This window comes from Amphiprion ocellaris, chromosome 4, assembly GCF_022539595.1.
Source record: "Amphiprion ocellaris isolate individual 3 ecotype Okinawa chromosome 4, ASM2253959v1, whole genome shotgun sequence".
Taxonomy (NCBI): Eukaryota; Metazoa; Chordata; class Actinopteri; family Pomacentridae; genus Amphiprion; species Amphiprion ocellaris.
In genome coordinates this window covers 34,434,880-34,450,953 of record NC_072769.1, presented here as the reverse complement: position 1 = coordinate 34,450,953, position 16,074 = coordinate 34,434,880, and the positions used below count along the sequence as shown (strand labels likewise).

Sequence of the window (16,074 nt, the reverse complement as noted above, 5' to 3'; positions counted from 1 at the left end):
CCTGAAATATATTCAGATTTCAGAGTGTAAATCAGTTTTACTCATCAGTTATGTATTATGTCACCTACACATCTGAAATCAGTCAGACTAATCATTTTTATTGCTCAGCCTGTATGAACCACCCTATAAAACTGCAAAGCACAAAAGGATATGGTTGTATAGAAGATGTGCCATTGACAGTATGGTGACAATTTTAGAAGATTTTAATCATCCATACATCCATCCATTATCTATACACCGCTTAATCCTCATTAGGGTCGTGGGGGGCCTGGAGTCTATCCCAGTTGACTTGGATTCCAGCTCACAGCCCTTTACTGCATGTCTTCCCCCATTCTTCGCCCTACTTTCCTGTCTGCCTCTCAACTATGTCTATCTGTTAAAGCCAACAAAAAAATGTGTTTGAGAGTTACTAAGGCAGGACAGAGTGTCATGACCAAGATGTGAGATTGTTTCAGAAGCATTCTGACTTTAGATTATTCATGTTGACTGACACTTGAGAATGTTTTTCTATTAAATCATTTTTCAACTATTTTACCAACAAATAAGACATGTAAAATAGTGATGTTGATGAAATACGGTGATTTTTATCTTGGCTACGCATGAGTAGTTCGAGGACTGTCAGAAAGTAGAAAACCTGGTGATTTTGCCTGTTTTACAGTGTGGTTCTGATACATGGTGTAGGTTTTTTAAAAGGTAACTTGTCTTTCAGGTTTTCGGTTTCAAAGGGTGAGAAAAGAAAAAGCTCTCCTTGCTAATAAATCAGAGAACACTTAAGTTGGTTTTGTCTGCTCTGGTGGTGCATCTTCTAGAGGAGTGACTGTGCTGCCATTGGTCCAACTGAAACTCTGAAGTGAACAAACCACCTTTTTGTTCTGTGGTAATATGAAGTACTTGTTGCACTTTCAGCATCAACATCGTTGATTATGTCGACTAAGAACAACCTGTACTGTCCACGGTTGGCTATTTTTTAATCTCCTGTCAGCACTGCTTTTCTCTTTCCTGCTCCTTTTCTTCTTTTTGCTTTAATTTTGTCTCCATTACAACATAAAAGTTGACTTTAAATAATGTGATGTGCAGAGATCTGACATTTAATCCATCCGGTCACACGATCAGTGACAAAAGCTCTCAGGTGACTTTGGCAACATCCAGGTGTCGCTGTCAGGTGTGTGTGTGTGTGTGTGTGTGTGTGTGTGTGTGTGTGTGTGTGTGTGTGTGTGTGTGCGTTTGTATTTATATCTCGATGGGGTCCACAACCTGACAAATCACTCACGCCGTGGGGTCCAATTTTTCCCGTGGGGCCCAAAACCGGGGCCCCACAGGCACAAGCATTGCAATCAATAGAAAATGGCCTCCTGACATGCCTGGTGCAATTTTCTTGAAAAAAAAAAATGGACCCCATGGAGTCTGACTTCACACAAAGTGTGTGTCGGACAGCGTCCCCAGTGGTCATTGGTGGGTACTGCAGTGTGTAAATTTGCATCCGTGGGGTCCATTAACGGAGAGTGTGTGTAAGTGTGTGTGACAAAAAAATTCATATTTCATACAGATTTATGCATTTTCAAGTGATTAAACTCGAATGTTATTGAATTACTTTGCCTAAAATCAATTCAGGAATCAATTTAATCACTATAGCATCCTGTCATAGCAGTCAATTCGTTTTATTTGCAGTATGTATATGTAAATATAAATACATATTTTCATATAAATATTGTCATAGTGATTTTAGGATCTTCTCACTATCCAATGTTAGGATGGTTGTTGTGCTGTTCCACTGCAATGTGTTCGGTCAGAAACACGAGGAGATGCCACTGTAGTTTGACGTCTTTATTGAGCACTGCCTCACATATAACACATTCCATGCATATTCTGTGCAGCTCTGTATCTCCCACAGCTTCAGTCTCCTCTCCACTACAGTCAGATACACTACCAATAGCCGTAACATCCTATTGGCTGTTGGCTGAGGTGACATGAGGGGTGAGCATGTCACTCACATGGGAGAGAGGATGCAACCTGGCTCACAAGAACTGCAATGAATCCTTTTTACAAATATAATGAATGTACTAGTTAAAGGCAAACTGTGAATGTCATACCTCAAGAAAGTCCTGAGGGAATGTCTTCACATTTATGCCACACCTCAAGAATTTAAACATCCACTTAGACTTGGACATTAACTGATTCGATTTTGAAGGTCAAAGGTCAAATGATGTCAAAACATGTTTTTGTCTATGACTCAAGAATTCACATTAATTATGACAAAGCGTTAAACAAAACCAACTGAGATAAAATTATTAAGTGATGACATGTATCCAAGGTATAACACTGAAGGTCAAAGGTCAGGCTCATTCCTAATAGTCAGATATTTCAAGAAAGGCTTGAGAGAATTCTTTCAAATTTGGCATAAATGTTGACATAGACTCAAGGATGAACTGAGTAGATTTTGATGGTCAAAGGTCAAGGTCACTGTGACCTAACAAAACATGTTTTTGGCTTTGTTTTATGAGATCACGTCAAATTAATTTGTTAATGATGACAAAACACAAATGTCTGAAAGATTAAAGGTCAACAACAGAACACTGTCTCACAAAAATGCTATTTATGTCAGTTTATGGCCAACATCTCTCATGTTCCTATATCAGTTGACATGAGTGATGTCTATTTCTAAGCCTGTTCTCCTGTCTAATGCCTGATCTTCAGCTGACAGTGCCTGCTAACATGCTCCTGACACACCTGCAGCTCATCCTCACTAACTGCCACTCCCAACACCTGCAGTTTAAAGACCAATCTCTCCCTCCGCTCTCCACCAGTTTATTGTAAATCCACTCATGCTATCTGTTCAGTTTCTTTTCCTCGTGTGTTTCTTTCTGCTTGTAGCCCTGCTATTACCTCCAGTTCTGTAAATCCTCACTCAGACTGCTTCCCCATCACACCCCAGTGTTAGGATGACTGTTTTACAGTTGGATAAAACAGGAGGCTTGAGGCGAGATAAGATGCAGGTCAACCTGGCATTTGTTCACCAACATTCACATTAAAAGAACACAAATAGCAAAGGTGGTTATCTGGTGTGTTGTGTCGCTCCTTTCCTCTCTCCTCGCTCTCACTCAACTGCCAGTCTTTTATAGGCATCCCCCTAATCAGCCCCTCAGGCCTACCAACATAAGGGTTAACCAAAATAATCAAACACAAGAATTTCCCAAAAACGCAATGTCTTTAATTTTAACTATAATAACAAACATTAAAACTGGATATGCATTTCCGAAAAACGACTACCAACATCCTCATCAAGCAATACATTTATTTTATCACCTGAAGAGATTTCTTCTCACCCTCTCCTCACCTACACTTGGTTCCTCCCGGAACCTTTAAAAAGATGTTCCAGCCCATGGGGACTCTTTGGCTGGAACACCTGCAGTGACAAAAGACAGGTGAGTCATGTCACACTTTTCAATTTATGCATTATCAAAACAATGCCCCACACCCACTTCTACAGGCATTCAGTTATAAATGAAGTCCAATCAATTAATCCTTGTACTCAAACTGTTGCTTTCTGCCTTGTAGGCCTCAGCAGGGTTTTCACCCAATGTTGCAAGGAGAAGCCACCAAACAGCACATGGCTGCACATGGCAGCACATGCCAGCCTCAAACCCACACTCATTAAATCCATAAGACACAGTCATTGTTTTGTGTCTTATTGTATCTTGAATGTGAATTCCATATAGGTAATGAAGCTACCTTCATTAGACCCAGTTTTCCTCCCTGGATTTTGCCCACTGCCCCATCTCCTACTAAGCTCTGCTTTCCCTCAGTTATAGTTTTTGGTTTTTGTAATTAACTCTAAACCTGCATCCGTCTCTGTGTCTCCTTTGGGAATACATAATATCAATATCTACAAACTGAATTCGCAGTAAACAGAAAATCTGCCCTCTGTGCCCTTCTCCTCCCTGACTGAGTATTCAGTATTTGTACAATGTCACTGCGTGTCTGTCAACAATAGTCACCTACAGTGTATATCAAAGTACGTCAAAGGAAAAGGTGAATCACTCAAAAAACTAAGCTGGGAGATTTAAAAAAGCAATTGGATATATCCTGGCCTTTTCCTTTACTTATTTTTAAACTTTTACACTGATTCATTAACTGTACCACTTTAACAGGGCTCTGCTTGAGTCACACTTGTAACTGTCTGAACAACAGCAATGATTCTGTTGCCTTTTGACCAATTTCTTAGTCTGATGTGATGTTGGAGGCCATAGTTATGCCCTGTTTCCCACATATTTCCTATATGTTTGCAGACTGACTCAGACTCAGTCCCATCCTTCATTTCTATCACAGCTGATCATCATCTGATTAACCATGCCAGGATATCAGTCACTAACAGTGTTTCAGTGTGCTGTTTCAGCAGTGGAGGGACTTGAGGGCATCACATTTCTAACCATTAGCATGAGGGTCTTCTGGCTCACTTCAAGTCAGCTACCAACCTCAATTGCATGTAGCATTTACCTGTCCTTTCCTGTGCAGTAAGCGTTATGCAAGGAACCCTGAAGCATGAACATTTTTTGAGTTGTTTCTGAATTTTGCTACCAACCTAGCATAGCCTTCATCTGCCAGCTGTGGTTGCAATGGTAACTTTGCTAATGTTTACCGAAATCTGGTGTGAAGTCTTTGGTTCCTATAAAATATTGTCTAATTATGGAACATAGTGGTGGGACCTCTGCATCTTACTCACTCCATTAGATTGGGATGCTGAGCCAAACTGAAGAAATCTATTTGAAATGGCAAGATGTGCTACTTTAGCTTGAGCAGAAGCAAACTCCACAAGGACAGGGCCTAGCTGTTCAAACAGGAGTGTGGGTCATAATGTTATGGGTATGAGCATGTCAGACAATTAGGACAACCAGGAAGAAGAGCATTTCAGATTTTGAATACAATGCTCTGGTAAAAATTAACCTTGATTACAGCTAGAGTACATGACCAACTACAGACCTCTCAAAAAGGCTCCTTAAACACAAATGTGGGTTTGTTATGGAAGTTGAAATTATATGCTCACACACATATGCACTGCTTGAATTTTATTTACCAGCTATATACGTTGTATATTTAATGCCAAAGTCATACATCATAACAGTAAACTATGAATCAATTTCAATGCTAGCTTGTACCTTGTATGTATCATCTAGCTATTCATACATGTATCCAACTGTATGTTATATGTTCCTTGTTCCCCTCCCCCCCTTCTCCCCTTTCCTCTCCCTCTCTGCCTCTCTTCCTCTACCTCTACCTCTCCACCTCTACCTCTCTCTCTCTACCTCTACCTCTCCCTCTCTACCTCTACCCCTCTACCTCTCTACCTCTCTACATCTACCTCTCTACATCTACCTCTCCCTCTCTCCCTCTACCCCTCTACCTCGCTTCCTCTACCTCTTCTGTCCCCCTCAACCCGTCCGGCCAGCAGCAGATGGGTCCCCCCACATAAAGAGCCGGGTTCTGCTCAAGGTTTTTTTCCCTGTTAAAAGGGAGTTTTTTCTTGCCACTGCCCCATTAGGACTGCTCTGGGGGTTCAGGCATATGGTTTCTGTAAAGCGTCTTGATACAATTTGACCTGTAATTTGCGCTATATGAATAAAACTGAATTGAAGTGAATTGAAATGGTTACGCTAATGGAGAATGACACTTTCATATCAAACACTTACTAAAAACAAGTACGCAGTCAACTAGTCTATTAAAAATACAAATGGACACACAAGCTGGGCATATTGATGAAGGTTATAGAAGTAAGAAATCTTTTCTCCAACCACAAATATGAAAATGGCAAATAGTAGAACATGTCCTTTACCAAAGAGACAATAAGCAGTGTACTGGTGTACTCCATTTGATTGCGAGATTTAAATGAAGCAACCAGAAAATTAGTTTGCACAATAGTTAGCAGGTCTTCAATCAAAAGACAAACAGAACAATCATTCTGGGAATGGCAGTGTATTGTTGTTAATTTGGGGGATTATGAACAAAGTGATGGTGTGGTGAAGAAGAACCACAAGAGGTTTATATTTTCAATAGGCCAGCTTTAACAGTTTACACTGTAAGTCAAGATGAATATCATGTAAACAAGGAGAGTCCTGACATGCCACTGGCAGAAGGGCATTCAGACATGGTAAAAAGATTGACTGGTTAATAAATTTCATCCACACCAAGTCATACATCATGCATTTACTGACATGAAAAGCCACATTAACTTTGAAGTTATGGCTATGGTTTTTACCTTTGACTGTCTTGCACAACTGGAGAAGTATAGCTTCTGTGCTGAAGTATATCTCCACTCATATTTTCAGAAAATGTTTGCATTAATCCTTCCTCTTGCAATGTTTTAAACAATGAGGTGCTTTGTGTACTGCCTTTTTGGCCAGTTGTTCGTTTTTCCACTCCATGTATGGCCATTTAATAAGTCCTGTTTGACGCGTTGAAAATACTGGTCACGTTCTGTGTGAATCTGCTTAATGCATCTCTTCATCTAACAGCTCATCCCCACTGCACTATGATCTCCTGCAATATTTAACTTGATCTGCAGATTAAACAATAGAAAATGGCCAAAAACTACATAACTAGACCCATTTTAACGTAAGTAAAGCACCAGTAATGAAGCTTTGCTAAGTTAGTGTCATAAACATCACATTTCCTGTTGCTTTCTTCATAACTGAAGTATCCCACTTGTTCCCTGATGGATCACTTTTATTGTGAAGGAATACCAACAGGAAATGTTAAGTTTTCCTTAACAGCAACTTAACACAGCTTTGCCATGTCATTACTAAGTGGAGGATGATATAGTCACCATGGGGACCACTAGACAGTAAAGGTGTGTACCAGCACCAAGTCAGAGGTAAGGGAGAAACACACACCTATAGCGGGCCCCACGCCGACCATGCCCATCCCCCATAGTCGGCATGGGGCCCGCTATAGGTGTGTGTTTCTCCCTTACCTCTGACTCGGTGCCGCAAAAGTCAGGAAGTGTGTACCAGCATCCACTCAGACATCAACTCCGCTCTGCTGTCTCTCCTCTCTGCTGTCTCTCCTCTCTGTCCTTTCCGCTGTCTCACCTCTCTGCTGTCTCTCCTCTCCGCTGTCCCTGTTGTCTCTTCTCTCTGCTGTCTCTCCTCTTCTCTGTCTCTCCTCTCATCTGTCTCTCTTCTCTGTCTCTCCTCTCTGCTGTCTCTCCTCTTCTCTGTCTCTCCTCTCCACTGTCCCTGTCGTCTCTCCTCTCTACTGTCTCGCCTCTCTGCGGTCTGTTCTCTCTGCTGTCTCTCCTCTGTCCTTTCCGCTGTCTCACCTCTCTGCTGTCTCTCCTTTTCTCTGTCTCTCCTCTCTGTTGTCTCTCCTCTCATCTGTCTCTCTTCTCTGTCTCTACTTTCTGCTGTCTCTCCTCTCTACTGTCTCTCCTCTCTGCTGTCTCTGCTGTCTCTCCTCTCTACTCTCTGCTGTTTGTCCTCTCCACTGTCTCACCTCTCCACTGTCTGTCCTCTCTCCTCTCTGCTGTCTGTCCTCTCTCCTCTCTCCTGTCTCTCCTCTCTACTGTCTCTCCTCTCTGCTGTCTCTGCTGTCTCTCCTCTCTACTCTCTCTGCTGTCTGTCCTCTCTGCTGTCTGTCCTCTCCACTGTCTCACCTCTCCGCTGTCTGGCCTCTCTCCTCTCCACTGTCTGTCCTCTCTCCTCTCTGCTGTCTGTCCTCTCTCCTCTCTCCTGTCTCTCCTCTCTACTGTCTCTCCTTTTTTCTCCTGTCTCTCCCTCTCTCCTCTCTGCTGTCTCTCCTCTTCTCCTGTCTCTCCTCTCTGCTGTCTCTCCTCTAAACCTCTGTCTCTCCTCTCTGCTGTCTCTCCTCTCTGCTGTCTCTCCTCTTCTCCTCTGTCTCTCCGCTCTAGGTCTCTCCTCTTCTCCTCTCTCTCCTCTTTCTCTCCTCCTCCTCTGTCTCTCCTCACTGCTGTCTCCTCCTGTCTCTCCTCTCTGCTGTCTCTTCTCTGTCTTTACTCTCTGCTGTCTCTCCTCTCCGCTGTCCCTGTTGTCTCACCTCTCTGCTGTCTCTCCTCTTCTCTGTCTCTCCTCTCTGTTGTCTCTCCTCTCATCTGTCTCTTCTCTGTCTCTCCTTTCTGCTGTCTCTCCTCTCTACTGTCTCTCCTCTCTACTGTCTCTCCTTTTTTCTCCTGTCTCTCCTCTCTACTGTCTCTCCTTTTTTCTCCTGTCTCTCCCTCTCTCCTCCTGTCTCTCCTCTCTGCTGTCTCTCCTCTCTGCCGTCTCTCCTCTTCTCCTCTGTCTCTCCTCTCTACGTCTCTCCTCTTCTCCTCTCTCTCCTCTTTCTCTCCTTCTCCTCTGTCTTTACTCTCTGCTGTCTCTCTTCTCCGATATCCCTGTTGTCTCACCTCTCTGCTGTCTCTCCTCTTCTCTGTCTCTCCTCTCTGTTGTCTCTCCTCTCATCTGTCTCTTCTCTGTCTCTCCTTTCTGCTGTCTCTCCTCTCTACTGTCTCTTCTCTCTGCTGTCTCTCCTCTCTACTCTTTCTACTGTCTGTCCTCTCTACTGTCTGTCCTCTCTGCTATCTGTCCTCTCCGCTGTCTGTCCTCTCTCCTCTCTGCTGTCTCTTCTCTCTGCTGTCTCTCCTCTCTACTCTTTCTACTGTCTGTCCTCTCTACTGTCTGTCCTCTCTGCTATCTGTCCTCTCCGCTGTCTGTCCTCTCTCCTCTCTGCTGTCTCTCCTCTCTGCTGTCTGTCCTTTCCGCTGTCTCTCCTCTCTGCTGTCTCTCCTCTTCTCCTCTGTCTCTCTGCTGTCTCCTCCTCTGTCTCTCCTCTGCTGTCTCTTCTCCTCTGTCTTTACTCTCTGCTGTCTCTCCTCTCTGCTGTCTCTCCTCTCTCTCTTTTCTCTGTCTCTCTTCTCCTCTGTTTCTCTTCTCTGTCTCTCCTCTCCTGTCTCTCTTCTCTGTCTCTCCTCCCTGCTGTTTCTGCTGTCTGTCCTCTCCACTGTCTCACCTCTCCACTGTCTGTCCTCTCTCTACAGTTCTGTGTAGCTCTGTATGCACTGATTGTGCATGTTTGGTTGACATGTTGAGGACTGAAGAGATGTTGTTACAGTACTGTAAAGCTCTGTATGGACATATATAGTACTTAAACCATCTAGTGTTGTTAAAGTACCTTTCAGTTCAGCTGTTGTTGTGAAATGGCTGACTTATCACCATGGTTACTTATGAGTAACATGGGGGACAAAATAAAATCATAGCAGATTGATTTCAGAAGCCTGTCTTTTGTTCAGTAACACTTCCTTACAGAGAAGAATGATCCTTCTAATGGTCACAGGAGATGCTGTTCTCTCTGGTTCCATCAGTGGAGACCTGAAGAACTGCTTCTCTCTGCTTCTGTGAGGCTAACAGACGTAACATGACTGAGTGGTGGTGGTGGAGTTACTAGTCCCCATGGGGGGCTACAAATCTGACTGAGGTGACTGGACCCCAGAGGGGACAAAATTTCAGGTCTAAAATTTTTGTGAGAGTGTTTGAAGTTTCAAGTGATTTTCAACCTCACAGGAATTTTTAAAAAATTTAGGAGTTAAAATGGTGTCTCTAGACCATTCAGAAAGGGTGGATCCCATGAGGAGGGTCCTGGTCAGGGGGTCTCACGGGGAAAGAAATACAAGTATGTGTGTGTGTGTGTGTGTGTGTGTGTGTGTGTGTGTGTGTGTGTGTGTGTGTGTGTGTGTGTATTTTGTAATCTTTGCTCTCCTGTTTCTTCTCAGTGCTCAGATGGCCGGTCTGCTGTGTGAGGAGGAAGGCCCAGAAGCTGATAACGTGAAATATTGTGGCTACTGCAAGCATCACTACAACAAAATGGTAAAAAAAAAAACCCACAACAAATCTACTCTCATGTGTGTCCTTTGAATCCACGGTGGAGTTTACAGTTAACATCACTGGTTTAGCTGACCAACAAACTGATTGTTTTTGTGCAATTGTTGCGTATAAGTAACTAGTCCGACACATTGTTTTCACACTCGCGGATTAACCAAACTATTGCTAATTAAGCGGGGCTAGCTGTTTGCAGTCTAAAAAAACAAGTCACACTGTTTGTTTGAACCAGCGAGTGTTAAGGTTTCGTTTCCTGTTTTGGTTTTTGCAGCAGAAGAAGTTGCGCTCGAGTGAAAATACAAGCAGCTCCTTCAGTCACTCCAGGGGACGCTCCAGCTCGCCGTCGCAGGAAAAACAGCATCACCACCACAGACAGAGGAAGGTAAGTACGAGTGTGGACGCATTCATGGGTTGCGGTCCAATAGTCCTTTATGCTTTGGAAACAATGAATGAAATGACCAGGAAGCATCTTTGAAAGGTGCTTCAAAGCTTCTTTTCTCATCTATTTTAGCGTAAGGTACACATCCTTTATGAAAATCGTACAGATAGTCGTCCTGCAGTTAATTGCTGCTGCAACATTCAAGACATTTTAGGAGTTACGTGCATATGTTTATAAATCAAATCAGCATGTAGCATTAGTCATTAAGGCTGGAACTAATGATTATTTTCATGGATTACCCCTCTGCTCTCCTGTCACATTTTTACTCACAGTGCACTCAATTTTCACTGCAGTTTAAAGTCCTACACCTCTATATAAACAGCCCAATCATGACTAGAAGTAGAGAGAACTTGAAAATGTCTTGTCTGCATGATAATACAATTATAATGTCATAATCATAAATACGGTTAAAGTTCTTTGATAATTAATATTTATAAAAACACACACATTTTTTTCCAAGTGTCTACAGGAGTTGTTAGTACCAGAAAAAGCATGATGGCTCTACATATTATAGATGGGCTTTTGTTCTTAAATTATTAATTTTCTCCCATCTTTGTTTCCTATCTGCTCTATGTAAACAATGCCTGCAGTTCATCCTAGTATTGCCAAAAAATATCTGAATTTTTGTCACATGACAGTTGGTCACAGGTGAGTCACATTTGGCATCACAGTTGCCTCAAAGAGTGCAGATTTTTTGTTTTTTACAGAATCTGATAAATCTAAATGGTGTTTATTTGTGATTTTTTAATAAGACACGTAGAATAAAATGATTTTGATAGCATATTCTGATTTTAGCTTAGATTTTGTTGTTTTTCCAGTAAAAGCAAAAGTCATACATGATAAGTTCAAGGACTTTTGGACAGATGAAAACCTGACAGTTCAATCAGTTTTTTTTTTACAGTTTCTTACTTTGATAAATTGTTGTTTTTTGTTTTAAGTTATTTTTTTGTCGTTTTGTTGGCTTTATTTGATAAACACAGTTGAGAGTCAGACATGAAACTAGGGAGAAGAATAGGGGGAAGGCATGCAGTAAAGGGCCGTTAGCCGGAATCGAACCTCAGCCACTGTGTATATCGGTCACTCACTCAACCACTTGAGCTATCTGAAAACCATAAATTGTGTTATTTTGAACATTTAAAAAAACAAGCATAAAATATGAAACCAAATGGCAGGTTTTGGGGTTCAGAGGGTATTGAAAAGCACTTTTGCCATTAGTGTTAAAATAGCTAAATTGGCAGGAGTATTAAAAAAACTTCAAACGATACCCAGCCTTTGTAACTGTGTGTACACACTTTGACTATTTAACACCGGATCCATGTTTATTTGTTGGTTTTCAGAGCCATAAGGACAAAATCAGGCAAAAAGAGCGGCACAAGAAGTCTACTGACAGCCTGGGTTCATCTGTGACGTCAAGCAGCATAGAAAAGGTAAAAAACATCCAACCCACAGTGTGACTCAGGACATGCTGGCCGCTGTGGGATGGAAGTTAAAATTCCCGATGCCATGACACATCAGTCACTGTTATGAAAGCGATCATTTTTGCCAAGTAATGTCAGGTTTGGTCATTTTGGTTTGGTTTGGCTGGGGCAGATTTCATCCAGTCACCACAGCAGCAGCAAAGACAGCGAGGGAAAGTCCAAGAAACTGAGCTCGCACAGTCACGGTCATCGAAGTAAGAAGACAGGAAGTACTGGCAAGAGCTGCTCCTCGTCCTCCTGCTCCTCCAGTCCCTTCAACACAGGTAGCATATTAAAGATTAAACCCTTAGTGTGATGTTCACATGTTTCTGTGTTTGATTGCAGTAGGCACAGACTGATCATTGTGGCAGATATTTGGCCTTTTTCCAGTTAAAAGTATTTTTTTCATCTGTTTATTGATCAATTAAATGCTACTACTTCAGGTCTGATACAACTGCTTCTCTCTCTCTGTCGTCACTCTGTGGTCTCAGAAATGTCTCTCAAGCAACAGCTGAACAAGAAACTCAAGCTGCTGCCACAAACCAGGAAATTAGCTTCTCTCTATTGGCTAAGGTTCTTCTAATGGCTAGCAGCTAAGTTAGAAGGCAGCCACAGATTAACCTGAAACAGAGTCTGGAAAATCATAGTTAATAACACTTTATGCTCTAACAATAAATCCATTTCATTCGATCCCTAGACTACAACTTTGTGTTTTTCCTGCAGGCGGCTCCCTGTCTTCTGCTCAGGATTTCCATCAGTTTTCGGCTTCTTCCCGCCTCGAACGTGACCATGACCGTGGTGGCGACGACCACCACAGTGGAGAGGACCGCAAGGAGCGTCACCGGAGGCCGGCGGTCCATGAGGATGAGGAGAAGGAGGAGGATAAAGAGGAGGAGGAGGAGGAAGAAGAAGAGGAGGAGGACTGTAAATACCACAAACCGCCGGCGTTGACGCCCGCCGATGGACCGCTAGCGGCATCGCAAAGTCACGACCGATCCGATGGCAACTCCAGCCCCTTTGAGAACAAAGTCACCATCTCCACATTCGGCTCCATCATGCGCATCACGTCGTCGTCGGGTCTCGGCAGCAGCAGCAAGATCCGGAAGATCTCGTCATCGGGCGACTACAAGCCCTCCAAGTCTCTCTGCAAGCAGCTGAGCACGCCGCCCATCCTGGAGGAGGCGGACATTGAGGACAAGGCCACGCCCCCGCCGCTGCCCCGGGAGAGACGTCACCGTGGCAACAAGAAGAGCCGCCACGGTCCGGGGCGTCCTAAGGGAAGCAAGAACCGCGAGAGGAGGGACGAGGAGCATCACCACCATCATCACCACACGACGGCGGCGCCTCCGCCTCCTCCTCCTCCTCCATCTTTAACCTCCTCGCTGTACACGAGCCCGTCCTCCATCCCCCCCCACCCCGCCTTCCCCTCCTCGCTGCCGCCCGCCGCTGCCGCCACCTCTTCCTCTTCCTTCTCCTCGTCTTCTGCCGGTAGTTTTTCGACGAGCCGCGGAAACTCGCTGCTCGGCTCTGGTGAGTGTGAGCGAAGATGTGTGTGTGGTAGCCCTCGAGCTTCCTGTGTGTGTTTGTGTGGTGGGAAACAAACTGCGTCATTATCTGTCTGCACTTTGGTGTCGACTCTGAAGTGTTGAAATGTTTCCATGACACTCAGCAGCTTATCTGAGCGTCAGAGTATAGCAGAAGTAAAGCAGAACGAATCAAATCCTGTTCGCTGCACTGCATTTATAATCCAGAATATTTTCTAAGTCTGTCTCTAAGTATTTAAGCATTTGTCTCAGTGTTTTTTGCGGACAGTAATAGAAAAAATAAACCAAAAGCTCACACAGATAAAGAGCTCAACACTGTTTACATATGGAGCTGCAACAATTAGGTGATTTCTGCTCAACTATTAAGTTAATCACCAATAATTTTGATAATCCGTTTCTGGGTCTGGGTGATATTTTTTAGGAAAAAACTGTTGAAAATGATGCAAACTTAACTTAGACTATGATTTATAATAAATCATATAAATCAATAAAAAACTTCAAGTCAGGATTTTTTATTTCACTTCAACAGTCTGATCTGCCTGAAAATTGTATTCCATAAAATATGAATATTTATTAATGCATTTTGCAAAATTTAATTTGATTTATTTAATACTTTTGAATTTATTTTTTTAATTGTCCATTTATCCACTTTGAGTACAATTTCTCGCAGATTCAATTTTGAAGTTTTTAAATCTAAGTAATTTTCTTAATCTCTATGAGGCCTTAAGAGTGATTTATTTGTGATCAATAATAGATAAAATAAAGCAAAAAGCTTCTTAAAAGCAACGATTCAGGTAGGATCAAGTAAAACCTTTTTCCCCCTTTATATAGGATAGTTTAATCTCAAATCATAACATTTTTAGACCAATTGCTGGAAATTTTCATAGCAATAAATATGCTTAAAAATATTTGTAAAATTTTAGTTTGATGTATTAAATGCTTTTCAAGGTATATACGTTACTACTATTTGATAATATAGATACATCTGGTCTATTGGAATATTAGATTAACAAAATATGATCTATTTTATTTACATATTTTATTGTATTGTATATTTAATATGTTTTTTTCACTGCTTGTCAGCAGTTTTTAAAAACAATCTAGTATCTTATTTACATGAAAATTTTTACACGTTTTACCACATAAAATGTGGATATTTATAAAGGTTTGAAATTTTAGGTTGACAGATGAAATTCTCTGAAGTACATTTCATAAAATGCGTGTTCTTTCATATATTTATTTAAATTTTCTTCATAAATATCCATATTTTATGCTGCTTTTTTGTTTTTGATCTTAGACCCATTTTCAGCATTTTATTTTATTTTTATTTACATTTTTGCTCATTAAAATTTGAGGCTGTTTGAACAACAATATCTCATGAACTATTAAAGATAAAAGCCTGACATTTTCACTGTCAGTGTAGTGTTTCCTCATCATTATATTAATTCAGGATCCACAATATTGGACAAGTAAATCAAATAATCTGTGATTATGGTTGACTTGGAATATTAAATATAATTGAAGCCACCATGAAAAATCCTATCTTTGAGCTCACATTATCAAAAACAGTGATCATGCAGAAATCAAGGAGTTGAAAATCTTGAATATTTAGCAGATCTGTCTCTGAGTTTTGATTTAATCTGTGTGAGGCAGAAATTTTATCCTAGATAGAGGTTTTTTTTATGTGTAGAGTAGATTTCCTGCCCTACCTTCCCCTTGATTCTCTGTCGTTTCTTTGTCTTTTCTCTCTCAGGTATCTACTCCAGTCTCAAGGACCCTCTCACGCTGGGCGGGGGTGTCTGCAGTACCCCTCTGTCTCTGGGTGGAGGAGTCTGCAGCACCTCCTTGTCCCTGGGAGGGAGCATGTGTAGCACCCCGCTCTCCTCAGGACTCATTCCATCCCACGTCTCCTCGCTGTCGCTTCCCTCAATCAACACTGTCTCCAACACACAGGTACTTCAGACAGAGGGAGTGTTTGGGCTGCATTAAGGTTGTATCTGGGACAACTTTCTACACCCTTTTGATGCTTTAGAACATTTTGTGACTTTGTTAAACCTTCTGGACCCCTAAAACCCGCAACTGGATTTAAAAAGCAGGTTATCTTTTTTTAAAAAAAAAAAAAAAAAAAAAAAAAAAAAAGCCAAATTACAGCACATATCAGAGCCAGAAACTGTAAAAACTGGAAATTTGTCAGATTTTCAACCTTCCAACAGTCCTTGAACTTTTCATGTGCGTATTCCGGTTTCATCAGGAAAAGTCTCATCCTTGACGCAACCTTGAAGCCATTAGTGACTCAGAAAACCTAAAAAATAGAACAGACAGTAAACTTGAACTATTCATCTGTGAAAAGTATCCAAATCTAAGCTTGAAATCATGATATTCCATCAAAATCTGTTTATTCTACATGTAGCAATAAAAAAAATTCAGTGAAAATAATCTTCTAACAAGATTTTGCAAAAAATAAAAAACAAATAATTCTGCACTTCTCAGCCCAACCATGAAGCCATTAGTGACCCATCTGCAACCAGCAGTAAAATGACAAAAATTCTGCTGAACTGCAGGCTGTGTTTACATTAAAAATGTAAAATATCTAGTTTGTAGAGGCACCATTACTTTCTTCAGCATTGGTAGCACCTGTGAAAACTAACAAAAACATATAACTTTTGTTTTTAATTTTTGATGATTTAGGCCATTCTAGCTGTCATACCGACACAGAAGACATTTCTAAGTTTCCTGTCCTTCTTCATGGTTGTTCTGTTTCCACAGAGGTG

The 16,074-nt window shown here is 41.7% G+C and overlaps 1 protein-coding gene across 1 annotated transcript in view; it reads left to right on the top strand.

The window, feature by feature from the left end:
- The window catches only part of LOC111569983 (protein AF-17-like), a 45,903-nt gene that overhangs the window by 8,964 nt on the left and 20,865 nt on the right, over positions 1-16,074 (top strand). Inside the window, exons 6-11 of the mRNA XM_023272491.3 lie at positions 9,758-9,851; positions 10,135-10,245; positions 11,640-11,729; positions 11,893-12,043; positions 12,483-13,289; positions 15,057-15,256. Of these exons, the coding sequence (XP_023128259.2) occupies positions 9,758-9,851; positions 10,135-10,245; positions 11,640-11,729; positions 11,893-12,043; positions 12,483-13,289; positions 15,057-15,256 (1,453 nt within the window). The remainder of the gene's footprint in view (positions 1-9,757; positions 9,852-10,134; positions 10,246-11,639; positions 11,730-11,892; positions 12,044-12,482; positions 13,290-15,056; positions 15,257-16,074) is intronic.